The sequence below is a fragment of the Panulirus ornatus genome, chromosome 58 (assembly GCF_036320965.1).
Source record: "Panulirus ornatus isolate Po-2019 chromosome 58, ASM3632096v1, whole genome shotgun sequence".
Classification (NCBI taxonomy): Eukaryota; Metazoa; Arthropoda; class Malacostraca; order Decapoda; family Palinuridae; genus Panulirus; species Panulirus ornatus.
This window is the reverse complement of record NC_092281.1, coordinates 4405992-4423445: the sequence shown is the minus strand read 5'-3', so window position 1 is coordinate 4423445 and position 17454 is coordinate 4405992. Positions and strand designations below refer to the sequence as shown.

Below are 17454 nucleotides of genomic sequence, written 5' to 3'. Positions count from 1 at the left end.
ATATATATATATATATATATATATATATATATATATATATATATATAGTGGTGCCCCTACGTCAGTGAGTGAACTAGGTGAATTGAAATTGTGTAAATCCACATTCGCTTTCTGTAAACTTAAATCCCTGGATTAATGACATCTTACCATGAGTTGCAGAGTAGTCGATTTCCAAGAATAGTAGTCTCATAGTTCATGTAAAATATGGACTTTAACAAACGTGTGTTAGTGGTGTACCAACTTTGATAATATAATCTGAGACGTACTCAAGACAGGCTGAATGCAGGCAGGGTTGTGCTGTTTGAATCATTGTGAGTGTTTGCGGTTTTATGACGGTGTAGTAAAGGTCGGCACTCTTACTCAACCTTGCAAAAACTAGTGTTTAATGGTAGACTCAAGGGTCTGTATCTGTGTCTCTCGGTATTATGAAATGACTGAGTTCAGTCAATCCCGAAGTGATGTAGAGCATATACTTTGTTTTTTTTTATAAATTATTTTCATTGTGGAGGAGGAGGGGTTGAAGAAGTACGCACCACTATGGAAACTCTCTCTCTCTCTCTCTCTCTCTCTCTCTCTCTCTCTCTCTCTATATATATATATATATATATATATATATATATATATATATATATATATATATATATATATATATACAGCTTTCTATCTATCTTTTTTTTTTATTGTACTTTGTCGCTGTCTCCCGCGTTTGCGAGGTAGCGCAAAGAAACAGACGAAAGAAATGGCCCAACCCCCCCCCATACACATGTATATACATACGTCCACACACGCAAATATACATTACCTACACAGCTTTCAATGGTTTACCCCAGACGCTTCACATGCCTTGATTCAATCCACTGACAGCACGTCAACCCCGGTATACCACATCGATCCAATTCACTCTATTCCTTGCCCTCCTTTCACCCTCCTGCATGTTCAGGCCCCGATCACACAAAATCTTTTTCACTCCATCTTTCCACCTCCAATTTGGTCTCCCTCTTCTCCTCGTTCCCTCCACCTCCGACACATATATCCTCTTGGTCAATCTTTCCTCACTCATTCTCTCCATGTGCCCAAACCACTTCAAAACACCCTCTTCTGCTCTCTCAACCACGCTCTTTTTATTTCCACACATCTCTCTTACCCTTACGTTACTCACTCGATCAAACCACCTCACACCACACATTGTCCTCAAACATCTCATTTCCAGCACATCCATCCTCCTGCGCACAACTCTATCCATAGCCCACGCCTCGCAACCATACAACATTGTTGGAACCACTATTCCTTCAAACATACCCATTTTTGCTTTCCGAGATAATGTTCTCGACTTCCACACATTCTTCAAGGCTCCCAGAATTTTCGCCCCCTCCCCCACCCTATGATCCACTTCCGCTTCCATGGTTCCATCCGCTGCCAGATCCACTCCCAGATATCTAAAACACTTCACTTCCTCCAGTTTTTCTCCATTCAAACTCACCTCCCAATTGACTTGACCCTCAACCCTACTGTACCTAATAACCTTGCTCTTATTCATATTTACTCTTAACTTTCTTCTTCCACATACTTTACCAAACTCAGTCACCAGCTTCTGCAGTTTCTCACATGAATCAGCCACCAGCGCTGTATCATCAGCGAACAACAACTGACTCACTTCCCAAGCTCTCTCATCCCCAACAGACTTCATACTTGCCCCACTTTCCAAAACTCTTGCATTTACCTCCCTAACAACCCCATCCATAAACAAATTAAACAACCATGGAGACATCACACACCCCTGCCGCAAACCTACATTCACTGAGAACCAATCACTTTCCTCTCTTCCTACACGTACACATGCCTTACATCCTCGATAAAAACTTTTCATTGCTTCTAACAACTTTCCTCCCACACCATATATTCTTAATACCTTCCACAGAGCATCTCTATCAACTCTATCATATACCTTCTCCAGATCCATAAATGCTACATACAAATCCATTTGCTTTTCTAAGTATTTCTCACATACATTCTTCAAAGCAAACACCTGATCCACACATCCTCTACCACTTCTGAAACCACACTGCTCTTCCCCAATCTGATGCTCTGTACATGCCTTCACCCTCTCAATCAATACCCTCCCATTTAATTTACCAGGAATACTCAACAAACTTATACCTCTGTAATTTGAGCACTCACTCTTATCTCCTTTGCCTTTGTACAATAGCACTATGCACGCATTCCGCCAATCCTCAGGCACCTCACCATGAGTCATACATACATTAAATAACCTTACCAACCAGTCAACAATACAGTCACCCCCTTTTTTAATAAATTCCACTGCAATACCATCCAAACCTGCTGCCTTGCCGGCTTTCATCTTCCGCAAAGCTTTCACTACCTCTTCTCTGTTTACCAAATCATTTTCCCTAACCCTCTCACTTTGCACACCACCTCGACCAAAACACCCTATATCTATCTATCTGTCTATACATTTTTTTTTTGTCGCTGTCTCCCGCGTTTGCGAGGTAGCGCAAGGAAACAGACGAAAGAAATGGCCCAACCCACCCCCATACACATGTATATACATACGTCCACACACGCAAATATACATACCCACACAGCTTTCCATGGTCTATATATATATATATATATATATATATATATATATATATATATATATATATATATATATATATATTACTACCTACAGCCAAGTAGTGTGAGAGAGTCAATAAGTTTTGATGAATTGTAGTTGTGTTGTAGCCGGCTGATGTTCTTTAGATACCTTATGCATTTGACAACGAAGAGATTCCAGATGTGCTTAGAGGACAAGACCTTACAATAATGACGGATAGGATTATGTACTTCCTCACAGTAATTCCAAGTGCGAGAGTATAATGAAATTCTGATTAGATATACTCCGTTAAATCTAGCTCCATATTTATGTTTGCCTATAACTGCAATCTTGAAATTGAGTAAAAGAAGGTTGAAACTTACTGTAATAGCTATTAAGTGTTCATATCTCATTAGTTTAGAAATATAGCAAAAAAGTAACGAAGCTAATAAGTATGTTTATGGAACATGCTGTTATGTGTTTACATGTAGTTTAATTGTGGTGTTTAGTTATATCAGGATATGTATTCAAGAACATATAGAGTATGGAAATCTTACTTGATAACAGGTAGTTAAAGCTGGAATGAGGGCGATGTAGGGTTATGCGGGTGAAGCTGGACTTTGTCTCGGTGGCTTTGCAGCCATATTGCTTATGTGGGTGGCTTTGTTGCGTAGTAGGTGCATAAAAAGTCCACTTGACCTTGAAATGTCTGTGTAGCATAGTAGACAGGTTAACTGAGTGCGGAAAACAAATTGGAAGAAACATACTGATGTGAAAGTACATAACCAAAAGGAAGCTGCAATGTATCAGTAAGACAGCTAAAATTTGAGAGAATGCTATGAGAAGGAATTACAAATGTTAGAACTGGGAACGGAAGTGAGAGTATTAGCCAAACCTTGTAGGGATAACATAACGAGGAAGTGTGAATGTGAGGGACGATGATAAAGCCAGAGACAGTATGATATTTACATGTAAATGTTAGTGAAAACCAGAAGAAGGATTCAGGGATGTATAGAAATTGATACAAACATTTTGAGAGTAGAAATGTATGAAGAACAGCGAAGACTGATTTAAGATGGGAGGACGTACGAGTGGTGGATCAGCGATTGAAAGTCAAGAAAAAATATTAAATGAATAAGAGATAATTCCGCAGTGGATGGCAAGAGCATTATTTCCTTTAGTATTGCCAACTTCACATTACCATTATGTTTTGCTTGGATTTATGGTGTTATAGCAAGTTCGATGATGACGCATATACACTAATCAGTGGTTATAATGATAATAATTATAATTATAATGATAATAGAAATAATAATAATAAGTAGTAGTGGGAAGATTGTATGATGGAAGATGGCGGAATCTTGGTGTAGATGCCAGGAAGCGACGTACTGACTGCTCATGGCCACTGTTGGGATAATGATGTCACTGATGGAGGCATTTTGTCGGCACTTTGATAAAGAACTGTACCTTTCCAGGTTAATATAGGATGCCGTACCGCGAACGGCAACTGGTTTTGTAAAGTACACACATGTCGGTATCACCTGTGGGTGGGTTGGGGGATCATGGTGGGTTGGGGAATCATGGTGGTTTGGGGATCATGGCGGGTTGGGGGATCATGGTGGGTTGGGATCATGGTGGGGTGGGGATCATTGCGGGTTGGGGGATCATGGTGGGTTGGGGGTCATGGTGGGTTGGGGATCATGGTGGACTGGGGAATCATGGTGGGTTGGGCGAATGATAAGTAGCGCGGCGCCAGGCAGAGGAGAGCCGTTAGTAAGGGAAAGTAGGTCAGGTGGCCGGAGGTGCGGCGTCCATCATATACGACTGTCGTATCTGCCGTGTTGTCTCCAGTTTGTGGGAACATCATACCTGATTTGGGATACCTCCCTCACCTCGCTCTTCCAGCCTTCCTCACACCATGTAGTACTACTTACCTACCTACCTACCTATCCTTATCAGTATTTAGGTTAATCTTAATGACCTTCAGCTGATGAAGTCATCAGAGACCATAAGATCTTTTACCTGTCTTTCCTATTCAGTCCCATAGTATTCCTGACTCTTTTACTTCAGTAATCTACCCCGTACCTTATCTTTTCTTATCTCACACAGACGTCCGCCTTACTACCTTCTTCTCTACCTCACGTGTCTCCTCTTCACCTCATATGTTTAACGTTTGTTCTGTGTTAACTCTTCACAACTAATCAGTTACACACCACACTGACTGCCAGTTATCGTCCTCACTGTTTAATAAGCAGCCGGTCACATATTCCAAGGCTCGGTAACACTTCTCAATATGATAAAACTAATTATAACAGAACCAGAGCTTCGTGGAGTAAGAGCTGCTCATATTTGAGTATGTCTTTAGAGTAATCAATATCGAGTAAGATTAACTTTTTAAGTAATGATAATTACTGGTTAAAGTTTACGGTTTAGTAATGTAGATCTTATATATTCGGCAAATAATGATGTGACAAAGAACACGGTGGTGATGTCAGATAAGTAGAGTGGTTTATCTTCGTTGTTTCCGCGTGGTTTGAATCAGTTGTTAATGTCTTTGACCAAGTGTAGAACATAGAAAGTAGTTGATGTAAAGACCTATTGAAGACTTAATTTAGGAGTCAGGCAAGGATTTTCTGGTCACCTAATAAAGTGTGTACGTATGAGTAAAGCAATGGGAAGTAGGACGAAAGGGAGTTTGAAATACTGAATAATTTAGTAGTGATCATTTAGGCTTACATAAAGCATGTGGAAATATGGTTTACAGAATCTTCCATTAGGAAGTGTATGAAATCAATAGAAGTGGACAAGGATATAAGACAAATATTATGATGTTGATCTATGAAACGGGATGCAGGTTGTAAAAAAGAAAACGGTAGGCAAGTTTAAAAAAGGAAAAACTACATTACAGAACAGTGTAAGCGTTCAGCATGTAGAAAAAAAAGTACAACTAGGAAGAACATTAAGATTTAAATGCCAGGGGAAACCAAGGTTGGCAAGACGAGGTGGTGGTTCTCAGACAACTTGTGTACGTATGATCTGCTCTTGTGGGTGTCCGGCCCGCATCAAGGCTTATTTCCTGGTGTTCACAAACCTCAGTTAGACAGTTTCGTGTCCACCGCTGTGACTCTTGCATTATTAGGAACTAACCACTTGTAACTAGTTATAAATCATCGGCTGAGATCATTATTCAGCTGATTAAACAAAACATTAATCAGGTAGTCAGATTGTATTTTAAGCTTTACGATTCAGTTTTACCCATTATTAATCAGTTAAGTTCCATTCGAAACCTCAATTGCAGGTATTTTGTAACCTTTTCAATTTACACAATTCATATCACAGCGACCAGTAAATACAGTGAGTCTTAGCCGACCGCTCACTTCCTAGTGAAACTTAACTGTTATATTTTAAAAATGCAGTTGTTTTACTGCACACACACACACACACACACACACACACACACACACACACACACACACACACACACACACACACACACACACACACACTCACACACACACACATATATATATATATATATATATATATATATATGTGGCAGCGGATGGAACCATGGAAGCGGAAGTGGATCATAGGGTGGGGGAGGGGGCGAAAATTCTGGGAGCCTTGAAGAATGTGTGGAAGTCGAGAACATTATCTCGGAAAGCAAAAATGGGTATGCTTGAAGGAATAGTGGTTCCAACAATGTTGTATGGTTGCGAGGCGTGGACTATGGATAGAGTTGTGCGCAGGAGGATGGATGTGCTGGAAATGAGATGTTTGAGGACAATGTGTGGTGTGAGGTGGTTTGATCGAGTAAGTAACGTAAGGGTAAGAGAGATGTGTGGAAATAGAAAGAGCGTGGTTGAGAGAGCAGAAGAGGGTGTTTTGAAATGGTTTGGTCTCATGGAGAGAATGAGTGAGGAAAGATTGACCAAGAGGATATACGTGTCGGAGGTGGAGGGAACGAGGAGAAGAGGGAGACCAAATTGGAGGTGGAAAGATGGAGTGAAAAAGATTTTGTGTGATCGGGGCCTGAACATGCAGGAGGGTGAAAGGAGGGCAAGGAATAGAGTGAATTGGATCGATGTGGTATACCGGGATTGACGTGCTGTCAGTGGATTGAATCAAGGCATGTGAAGCGTCTGGGGTAATCCATGGAAAGCTGTGTAGGTATGTATATTTGCGTGTGTGGACGTATGTATATACATGTGTATGGGGGTGGGTTGGGCCATTTCTTTCGTCTGTTTCCTTGCGCTACCTCGCAAACGCGGGAGACAGCGAAAAAGCAAAAAAAAAAAAAAAAAATATATATATATATATATATATATATATATATATATATATATATATATATATATATATATTTATATAAACTGGAGGAAGTAAAGTGTTTTAGACATCTGGGAGTGGATCTGGCAGCGGATGGAACCATGGAAGCGGAAGTGAATCATAGGGTGGGGGAGGGGGCGAAAATCCTGGGAGCCTTGAAGAATGTGTGGGAGTCGAGAACATTATCTCGGAAAGCAAAAATGGGTATGTTTGAAGGAATAGTGTTGCAACAATGTTGTATGGTTGCGAGGCGTGGGCTATGGATAGAGTTGTGTGCAGGAGGGTGGATGTGCTGGAAATGAGATGTTTGAGGACAATATGTGGTGTGAGGTGGTTTGATCGAGTAAGTAATGTAAGGGTAAGAGAGATGTGTGGAATAAAAAGAGCGTGATTGAGAGAGCAGAAGAGGGTGTTTTGGAATGGTTTGGGCACATGGAGAGAATGAGTGAGAAAAGATTGACCAAGAGGATATATGTGTCGGAGGTGGAGGGTACGAGGAGAAGTGGGAGACCAAATTGGAGGTGGAAAGATGGAGTGAAAAAGATTTTGAGTAATCGGGGCCTGAACATGCAGGAGGGTGAAAGGCGGGCAAGGAATAGAGTGAATTGGATCAATGTGGTATACCGGGGTTGACGTGCTGTCAGTGGATTGAATCAGGGCATGTGAAGCGTCTGGGGTAAACCATGGAAAGTTGTGTGGGGCCTGGATGTGGAAAGGGAGCTGTGGTTTCGGGCATTATTCCATGACATCTAGAGACTGAGTGTGAACGAATGGGGCCTTTGTTGTCTTTTCCTAGCGCTACCTCGCACACATGAGGGGGGAGGGGGATGGTATTCCATGTGTGGTGAGGTGGCGATGGGAATGAATAAAGGCAGACAGTGTGAATTGTGTGCATGGGTATATATGTGTGTCAGTGTGTGTATATATATGTGTACATTGAGATGTATAGGTATGTATATTTGCGTGTGTGGACGTGTATGTATATACATGTGTATGGGGGTGGGTTGGGCCATTTCTTTCGTCTGTTTCCTTGCGCTACCTTGCAAACGCGGGAGACAGCGACAAAGCGAAATAAACAAAAATAAATAAATAAAAAATATATATATATCCCTGGGGATAGGAGAGAAAGAATAGTTCCCACGCATTCCTCACGTGTCGTAGAAGGCGACTAAAGGGGACGGGAGCGAAGGCCAGAAATCCTCCCCTCCTTGTATTTTAACTTTCTAAAAGGGGAAACAGAAGAAGGAGTTACGCGGGGAGTGCTCATCCTCCTCGAAAGCTCAGATTGGGTAGTTTAAATGTGTGTGGATGTAACCAAGATGAGAAAAAAATGGAGAAATAGGTAGTATGTTTGAGGAAAGGAACCTGGATGTTTTGGCTCTGAGTGAAACGAAGCTCAAGGGTAAAGTGGAAGAGTGGTTTGGGAATGTCTTGGGAGTAAAGTCAGTGGTTGATGAGAGGACAAGAGCAAGGGAAGGAGTAGCACTACTCCTGAAACAGGAGTGGTGGGAGTATGTGATGGAGTGTAAGAAAGTAAACTGTAGATTGATGGGTAAAACTGAAAGTGGATGGAGAGAGATGGGTGATTATTGATGCCTATGCACCTGGGCATGAGGAGAAAGATCATGAGAGGCAAGTGTTTTGAAAGCAGCTGAGTGAGTGTGTTAGTAGTTTTTATGCGCGAGACCGGGTTATAGTGATGGGTGATTTGAATGCAATGGTGAGTAATGTGGCAGTTGAGGGAATAATTGGTGTACATGGGGTGTTCATTGTTGTAAATGGAAATGGTGAAGAGCTTGTAGATTTGTGTGCTGAAAAAGGACTGGTGATTGGGAAAACCTGGTTCAAAAAGAGAGATATACATAAGTATACGTATGTAAGTAGGAGAGATGGCCAGAGAGCGTTATTTAATTACGTGTTAATTGATAGGCGCGTGAAATAGAGACTTTTGGATGTTAATGTGCTGAGAGGTGCAACTGGAGGGATGTCTGATTATCTTGTGGAGGCTAAGGTGAAGATTTGTAGAGGTTTTCAGAAAAGAAGAGAGAATTTGGGGTGAAGAGAGTGGTGAGAGTAAATGAGCTTGGGAAGAAGATTTGTGTGAGGAAGTACCAGGAGAGACTGAGTACAGAATGGAAAAAGGTGAGAGTAAAGGACGTTAGGGGAGTGGGGAAGGATGGGATGTATTTAGGGAAGCAGTGATGGCTTGCACAAAAAATGCTTGTGGCATGAGAATCGTGGGAGGTGGCCAGATTAGAAATGGTAGCAGGTGGTGGGATGAAGAAGTAAGATTATTAGTGAAAGAGAAGAGAGAGGCATTTGGACGATTTTTGCAGGGAAATAATGCAAATGAGTGGGAGATGTATAAAAGAAATAGGCAGGAGGTCAAGAGAAAGGTGCAAGAGGTGAAAAAGAGGGCAAATGAGAGCTGGAGTGAGAGAGTATTATTAAATTTTAGGGAGAATAAAAAGATGTTTTGAAAGGAGGTAAGTAAAGTCCATAAGACAAGAGAACAAATAGGAACATCGGTGAAGGGGGCTAATGGGGAGGTAATAACAAGAGGTTATGTGAGGAGATGGAGTGAGTATTTTGAAGGTTTGTTGAATGTGTTTGATGATAGAATGGCGGATATAGGGTGTTTTGGTCAAGGTGGTGTGCAAAGTGGGAGGGTTAGGGAGAATGATTTGGTAAACAGAGATGAGGTAGTAAAAGCTTTGCGGAAGATGAAAGCCGGCAAGGCAGCGAGTTTGGATGGTATTGCAGTGGAATTTATTAAAAAAGGGGGAAACTGTGTTGTTGACTGGTTGGTAAGGATATTTAATGTATGTATGACTCATGGTGAGGTGCCTGAGGATTGGCGGAATGCATGCATAGTGCCATTGTACAAAGGCAAAGGGGATAAAGGTGAGTGCTCATATTACAGAGGTATAAGTTTGTTGAGTATTCCTGGGAAATTATATGGGAGGGTATTGATGGAGAGGGTGAAAGCATGTACAGAGCATCAGATTGGGGAAGAGCAGTGTGGTTTCAGAATTGGTAGAGGATGTGTGGATCAGGTGTTTGCTTTGAAAAATGTATGTGAGAAATACTTAGAAAAGCAAATGGATTTGTATGTAGCATTTCTGGATCTGGAGAAGGCATAAGATAGAGTTGATAGAGGTAAGTTTGAATGGAGAAAAACTGGAGGAAGTGAAGTGTTTTAGATATCTGGGAGTGGATTTGGCAGCGGATGGAACCATGGAAACGGAAGTGAATCATAGGGTGGGGAGGGGGCGAAAGTTCTGGGAGCGTTGAAGAATGTGTGGAAGTTGAGAACATTATCTCGGAAAGCAAAAATGGGTATGTTTGAAGGAATAGTGGTTCCAACAATGTTATATGGTTGCGAGGCGTGGGCTATGGATAGAGTTGTGCGGAGGAGCGTGGATGTGCTGGAAATGAGATGTTTGAGGACAATATGTGGTGTGAGGTGGTTTGATCGAGTAAGTAATAATAGGGTAAGAGAGATGTGTGGTAACAAAAAGAGTGGTTGAGAGAGAAGAGGGTGTGTTGAAATGGTTTGGTCACATGGAGAAATTACTGAGGAAAGATTGATAAAGAGGATATACGTGTCAGAGGTGGAGGGAACGAGGAGAAGTGGGAGACCAAATTGGAGGTGGAAAAATGGAGTGAAAATGATTTTGAGTGATCGGGGCCTGGACATGCAGGAGGGTGAAAGGCGTGCAAGGAATAGAGTGAATTGGAGCGATGTGGTATACCGAGGTCGACGTGCTGTCAATGGATTGAACCAGGGCATGTGAAGCGTCTGGGGTAAACCATGGAAAGTTCTGTGGGGCTTGGATGTGGAAAGGGATCTGTGGTTTCGGTGCTTTATTACATGACAGCTAGAGACTGAATGCGAACGAAAGTGGCCTTTGTTGTCTTTTCTTAGCGCTACCTCGCACACATATGGGGGGAGGTGGTGTTATTTTCATGTGTGGCGGGGTGGCGATGGTAATTAATAAAGGCATACTATGAATTATGTGCATGTGTATATATGTATATGTCTGTGTGTGTATATATATGTATACGTGAGATGTATAGGTATGTATATTTGCGTGTGTGGATGTGTATGTATATACATGTGTATGTGAGTGGGTTGGGCCATTCTTTCGTCCGTTTCCTTGCGCTACCTCGCTAACGCGGGAGACAGCGACAAAGCAAAATAAATAGATAAATAATATATATATATATATATATATATATATATATATATATATTAGCTGTGAACACTGAGATGGTAACGCAAGATATTTGGTAAGGCAAGGAGTGCGTACTAACTTTATTTTAAGGTTTTTGGTCTCGACCAAAAGTCTTCATTAGAGCCAGGCCATAAATGAATTATGAAAAAGGGCTGAAGTTGTAGAAGAATAGGGGAGGATAATCCAGTAGTCCATAAGGAAGTAGGGAAACTTATATTTTGAAAATGTGGAGGTAGTAGTTGAAAAGAAATGAAAAGGCTAAAACATCTTTGTGATTTAATGAAATATCACAGCGTCTCATGCTCGAGTTGCCAGCGGCCTCAAATTAACCAAGTAACTCTGTAACTGCTTGCCAAGTATTTTTTTTTTATATAGCTTTTATGTAAATAAGGAAAACGTACTGGTAAGACACAGATGCAGAAAGCTGTATTCATTAATCCGAACCTCCATTTTTGTTTTTCTAATAGTTCGTCCGCATGATCACAAACGAATTTCTCATATCGAATCTCGAGATGTCTAACTTACCGTCACTAAGCAGTGATACATTAAGGAACTCTCGTGACGTCCAGAGTACCCAACCATCAGCTAGACAGGTCGCCAGCAGGACAGTGTCCGGACAGCGAGATGTGGTCAAATGAGCTAAGTGTTATCCGTGGTTGCTACAAAACCATCGTACTTGTTGCTTGTAGTAACTGTAAATATAACTGAAGTAACAAAATTGAAACACATTATATGCAATGCTTAGAACGGTACGTAAATTATAGATTAGTTAAATTGCAGATTAGTGTAGACGTGGACAGTAACTGTATTTATTTAATGCAAGTAGTTTTGAAGTAACAGTAACAAAGTAAGCTAAATAGAGTTTTAGGTATTACCATCAGGGAAGAGCTATAAGCCCAGATGTAGAACTTAACATTGTTTTGCTGTATATGTGAGCAGAAACAGCGGCAGCTTCTAAAAAGTTGGGGGGCTCACTGAAGCAAAAGCCAGTGATCTGAACGATGCAGGAGCATACTGTAACTCTGTACAAGTAAATTTTTAAAAAATGGGGGAAGCTGAACCCCCTGCTTTTCAGAGTGGAGGGCTGACCGTGACCCCGCCGCCATTGGTGAGGTAGTAGGGCGTGGCCGTGATGCATGTGAAAATCTTGCACGAGCAGTAAACAACCTGCTAATGTTAACATTCTGTACCATTAGCTACCGACCCAAAACCTAACAGTAATACGAGCTATGTTGGCTTACCGAGACCTACACTTTGAAGAGGACATATTGTAGTCGTGTAGGAGTAGAATTACTCGTTGAAAATTATTAATCGGACAAACATTGGATGAAGTACTGTTAGTGTATGTTAGTCAACGGAAGAAGTAGAGGGAGCAGCTATTCGACGCAGACCACGCCGAAGCCGAATCAGTGTCGGTGCGTGGTGAAGTTGAAGGATGTGCCTGGTGTGCATGCTGCAGTATATGGGCAACGCCATGGGCAAGGGAGCGGCAGGAGCTTGTGGGGCGCGGCAGGGGGAGTACGCCGTGGCCAGCAACGAGGAAGAGCATCAGCCACACTCGCGCTACGACTGGCGCTACTATTTGTGCTGTAAGTGTGGTTCCCGGTCCGGTCCAGCCGGCCTCTAGTAACTTCTACCTCTATTTATATTCTTATTAGATTGAATAACCCGTAATTTTAGCCAACAAAAGTTTTGGTCTTCTTAGATGTGATGATGTTCGTTTTCACTTAAAATATTTTAATAAATGGAAAGGCCAATAATTGATGGCATACAAAGCTCCTCCCCTTTTGACCTTCTATAATCATCACAAGCATCATAATATAGCATAATCTTTATCTATATGCAGTATGATGGTTCTGGGAATTGTTTTAATGCATTTTCCAAGTTAATGTAGAGTAAAATAATAAAAAAAAAAGGCCATGTTAAGTAAAGAAGAGAAGCCCCAGGGTTAGGGAGGATGAGTGGGTAAGACAGGAGGCAAAATGCGTAGGAAGAATGTAACATAAAGATGAATTAGTCATGATTTTATATAAAACTCATGACTGACGTGAATGTCTACTTCTAGGTATACCGGATGTATGTAAGTACATATATATTTTTTCAATTGCTTTCATTATTTTCCCCTACAGGGAACAGTTAACTCTGCTCGCAGTGACACATTCGTAAAAAGGATCCAATCCTTTGAATTCCAAGAGTAGCACATCAGTGTTGCTAGTGGTGGAATAAAGCTGTAAAAGAGATTGTAAATATGTTAGTCAGCCACACCTCGGCATTAAAGATTTGCTTGTTTGAAAAACTGCTATAATGTTTCCCCGTAGGTGGGCTTGGCTGTCTGGATAAAGTTCCCTCCCAATATCTCTTGTTCATCCTTAGTTTAGCAAGACCTCTGCATATATGACTGTTAGCACCAATAGCAAGCTTGTGCATGATGCTTATATAAGAAATGTTTGAGAGACATTTTCAAAGTAACAGCAATCATAAAGCAAAAACAGTTTTGTAGTTTAGAATATTACCATTAAATGTATCATAGATTACTCAAACATTGAACAGCATTCCAGGACTTGTGTACATGTCTTTGAGAGCAAACTATATTATTGGATTGTTTCACTGCAATAGGCTGTCGTGATATTTAGATACAATGTTTAACCTCGAGCAAGACGGTAGCACCTACACTTGGCCATTGTAGGTTCGTACCGTCGTACTCAATAATTTAAGAACGAGTGCTTGATATAATTTATTACTCATCAAGCATGTAAGTTACTCGCACTGTGATTGTTTTAATAGCTGTTCTTGTTAATTCTTCAGATGTACTGAATATTGACAAACTATGAAGAATTCCACACGAAAGTGTAAATTATTGTTCCTTATCCCCAGACATGTAGCAGAGTAGCTTATGACCTAACTTCCCTTCGAGCTCTAAATAGACATTTTTCATTTGCGTATTTATTTTATGTTAGGACCTGTAGGCACGATAAACGTATGTAGCAGGAACTATGTAGGATGCATGACAAACATTGACTATAATATGTATGGAGTTCAGGGTGTACACAATATTATATAATTCCTATCACCTCCCAGTACCTGTACAGGATGTATGGTGTATCATCCAATCGATTTGTAATTGAATTGTTTTGTAAATTTACTTATGTTAAAAAAAAAAGTAGAAACCCATTTGCAGTATAATGCATTACCATAAGACTGAATTAATCCTGTATTTTGTCCGTCGTTAACCAGCTAGTTGCCATCCATCTACCAGACCAACTGCTAGTTGCCAAGATCACGCATGATATTCACGCGCTCGCTCGGAAAGCAACTGCTCCACTTACTCTAGAATTTTATTAAGTCTACATTGATTTTGATTTTTTTTTTTTTTTTGTATGGTAAGCAGAGGTTGGTTAAGTTGTAAGTAACATATGAAGATTATCATATCAGATTTTAATGAGTTTGTTCTGTATTTCCGTTTGTTCTATTAGTGTTCATAGGCTTCCTTGGAATGATAGTGCTCTTGACCATGATTTTCACACTGACCCGCCTGGTTGGGCTTGGGAGTCGGCTCATAACCAACTCAGCTGTTCATCCTCCCGAGAGAGAGAGAGAGAGAGAGAGAGAGAGAGAGAGAGAGAGAGAGAGAGAGAGAGACTAGGCAATTCAATTTCCCGTAACGTCTCAGCTGCCCCCAAAAAAAAAAATGATGTAGCGGGTTTCAGAAATGTATTCAACATTAAGCTTCTTGTGTGATTAAAACATACATTATCTGACACGAAATTAACCATTGAGCTAAGAAGGCAGGACGGTACGACCCTTGTGCACGAAGACACGACCCATGTGTAGCATGACCCATGAATACGACAGCAAGAGCGCGACCCTACGACCCTGGCCCTAACTTTGGACCTGAATTTTAAGGGTCAAGTCAATGGCGATAGGAGACAAAAAAGATCCACAGCTCGAGAGGTGGTGCAACATGAACTGATGGAAATTGATAAAGATTACAAGATTAAGCATTTCTGACATCTTATTCATGCATCACTTAGTTCATAATATTAATGACCCAGTTAACCACTGTTGGACCAATTTGAAATGTAAAGGAAGACGGAAAAGGGTTAGACCAAGATATAAATTTCATTTCAAGGACTCAAAGAAATAGTGGTACATAATGTACCACCAAACGATGCTGTAAATGCCTAGACTGTAAAGAGGATATTGTACGTACTTAGCATGTGTTGGGGTAAATGTTATACTTACTTAACCATTCAAAATGATGTAAAAATGTTTAGTTTGTCTAGATGATAAATCTACCAAGCATATCTTGGTGATTATAGGTTCACATTTTGACAAGTTGATGATACAGCTTGTCTGGAAGATGGTATCTGTGTCAAGCGTGTCTGGAAGATGTTATCTGTGTCAAGCGTGTCTGGATTATGGTATCTGTGTCAAGCGTGTCTGGATGATGGTATCTGTGTCAAGCGTGTCTGGATTATGGTATCTGTGTCAAGCGTGTCTGGATGATGGTATCTGTGTCAAGCGTGTCTGGATGATGGTATCTGTGTCAAGCGTGTCTGGATTATGGTATCTGTGTCAAGCGTGTCTGGATGATGGTATCTGTGTCAAGCGTGTCTGGATTATGGTATCTGTGTCAAGCGTGTCTGGATGATGGTATCTGTGTCAAGCGTGTCTGGATGATGGTATCTGTGTCAAGCGTGTCTGGATGATGGTATCTGTGTCAAGCGTGTCTGGATGATGGTATCTGTGTCAAGCGTGTCTGGATGATGGTATCTGTGTCAAGCGTGTCTGGATGATGGTATCTGTGTCAAGCGTGTCTGGATTATGGTATCTGTGTCAAGCGTGTCTGGATGATGGTATCTGTGTCAAGCGTGTCTGGATGATGGTATCAGCGTCAAGCGTGTCTGGATGATGGTATCTGTGTCAAGCGTGTCTGGATGATGGTATCTGTGTCAAGCGTGTCTGGATGATGGTATCTGTGTCAAGCGTGTCTGGATGATGGTATCTGTGTCAAGCGTGTCTGGATGATGGTATCTGTGTCAAGCGTGTCTGGATGATGGTATCTGTGTCAAGCGTGTCTGGATGATGGTATCTGTGTCAAGCGTGTCTGGATGATGGTATCAGCGTCAAGCGTGTCTGGATGATGGTATCTGTGTCAAGCGTGTCTGGATGATGGTATCTGTGTCAAGCGTGTCTGGATGATGGTATCTGTGTCAAGCGTGTCTGGATGATGGTATCTACGTCAAGCGTGTCTGGATGATGGTATCTGTGCCAAGCGTGTCTGGATAATAGTATCTGTGCCAAGCGTGTCTTCTTGATGTAGATGTCCGGGTTTGGTAGGTGGTATTGTAGGCGACTAGTTTTACTAGCTGACGTCATAAGTTTAGTATTACATGGTGGTATAATTGGTGCTTAGTTATGCTAGGTGATGCAGATACTTAGTTATACTAGGTGATGGACATAGTTATACTTGGTGATGTAGATGCTTAGTTCTACTAGGTGATGTAGATGCTTAGTTCTAGTAGGTGATGTAGATGCTTAGTTCTACTAGGTGATGTAGATGTTTAGTTCTATTAGGTGATGTAGATGTTTAGTTCTATTAGGTGATGTAGATGTTTAGTTCTATTAGGTGATGTAGATGCTTAATTCTATTAGGTGATGTAGGTACTTAAATCTGCTGGGTGATGTAGATGCTTAGTTCTAATAGGTGATGCAGATGCTTAGTTGTACTTGGTGATGTAGATTCTTAGTTCTACTAGGTGATATAGATGCTTAGTTCTATTAGGTGATGTAGATGCTTAGTTTTGCTTTGTGATGTAGATGCTGAGTTCTGCTAGGTGATGTAGTTGCTTAGTTCTATTAGGTGATGTAGATGCTTAGTTCTACTAGGTGCTGTATATGCTTAGTTATACTAGGTGATGTAGATGCTTAGTTCTACTAGGTGATGTAGATGCATAGTTCTACTTTGTGATGTAGATGCTTAGTCCTGCTAGGTGATGTAGATGCTTGGTTCTACTAGGAGATGTAGATGCTTAGTTCTACAAGATGCTGTATATGCTTAGTTATACTAGATGATGTAGATACTTAGTTCTACTTGGTGATGTAGATGCTTAGTTATACTAGGTGATGTAGATGCATAGTTCTACTTTGTGATGTAGATGCTTAGTCCTGCTAGGTGATGTAGATGCTTGGTTCTACTAGGAGATGTAGATGCTTAGTTCTACAAGATGCTGTATATGCTTAGTTATACTAGATGATGTAGATACTTAGTTCTACTTGGTGATGTAGATG

General features: G+C 41.0%; 2 protein-coding genes across 10 annotated transcripts in view; both read left to right on the top strand.

Moving 5' to 3' along the window:
- LOC139766860 (tRNA (guanine(37)-N(1))-methyltransferase) overlaps positions 1 to 17454 on the top strand; it is a 132933-nt gene that overhangs the window by 54533 nt on the left and 60946 nt on the right. The gene's annotated exons all lie outside the window — the stretch shown is intronic.
- LOC139766858 (uncharacterized) overlaps positions 1 to 17454 on the top strand; it is a 65060-nt gene that overhangs the window by 30134 nt on the left and 17472 nt on the right. For 4 of the 9 annotated variants that reach the window (XM_071695833.1, XM_071695836.1, XM_071695832.1 and 1 more), the window contains exon 2: positions 12360 to 12752. The exons of 4 other annotated variants lie outside the window; for them this stretch is intronic. In XM_071695833.1, the coding sequence (XP_071551934.1) occupies positions 12599 to 12752 (154 nt within the window). In that variant the 5' untranslated portion in view covers positions 12360 to 12598. Of the gene's footprint in view, positions 1 to 11233; positions 12753 to 17454 lie in introns of those variants that run through there. One more of the 9 variants, XM_071695834.1, reaches the window with a different exon arrangement.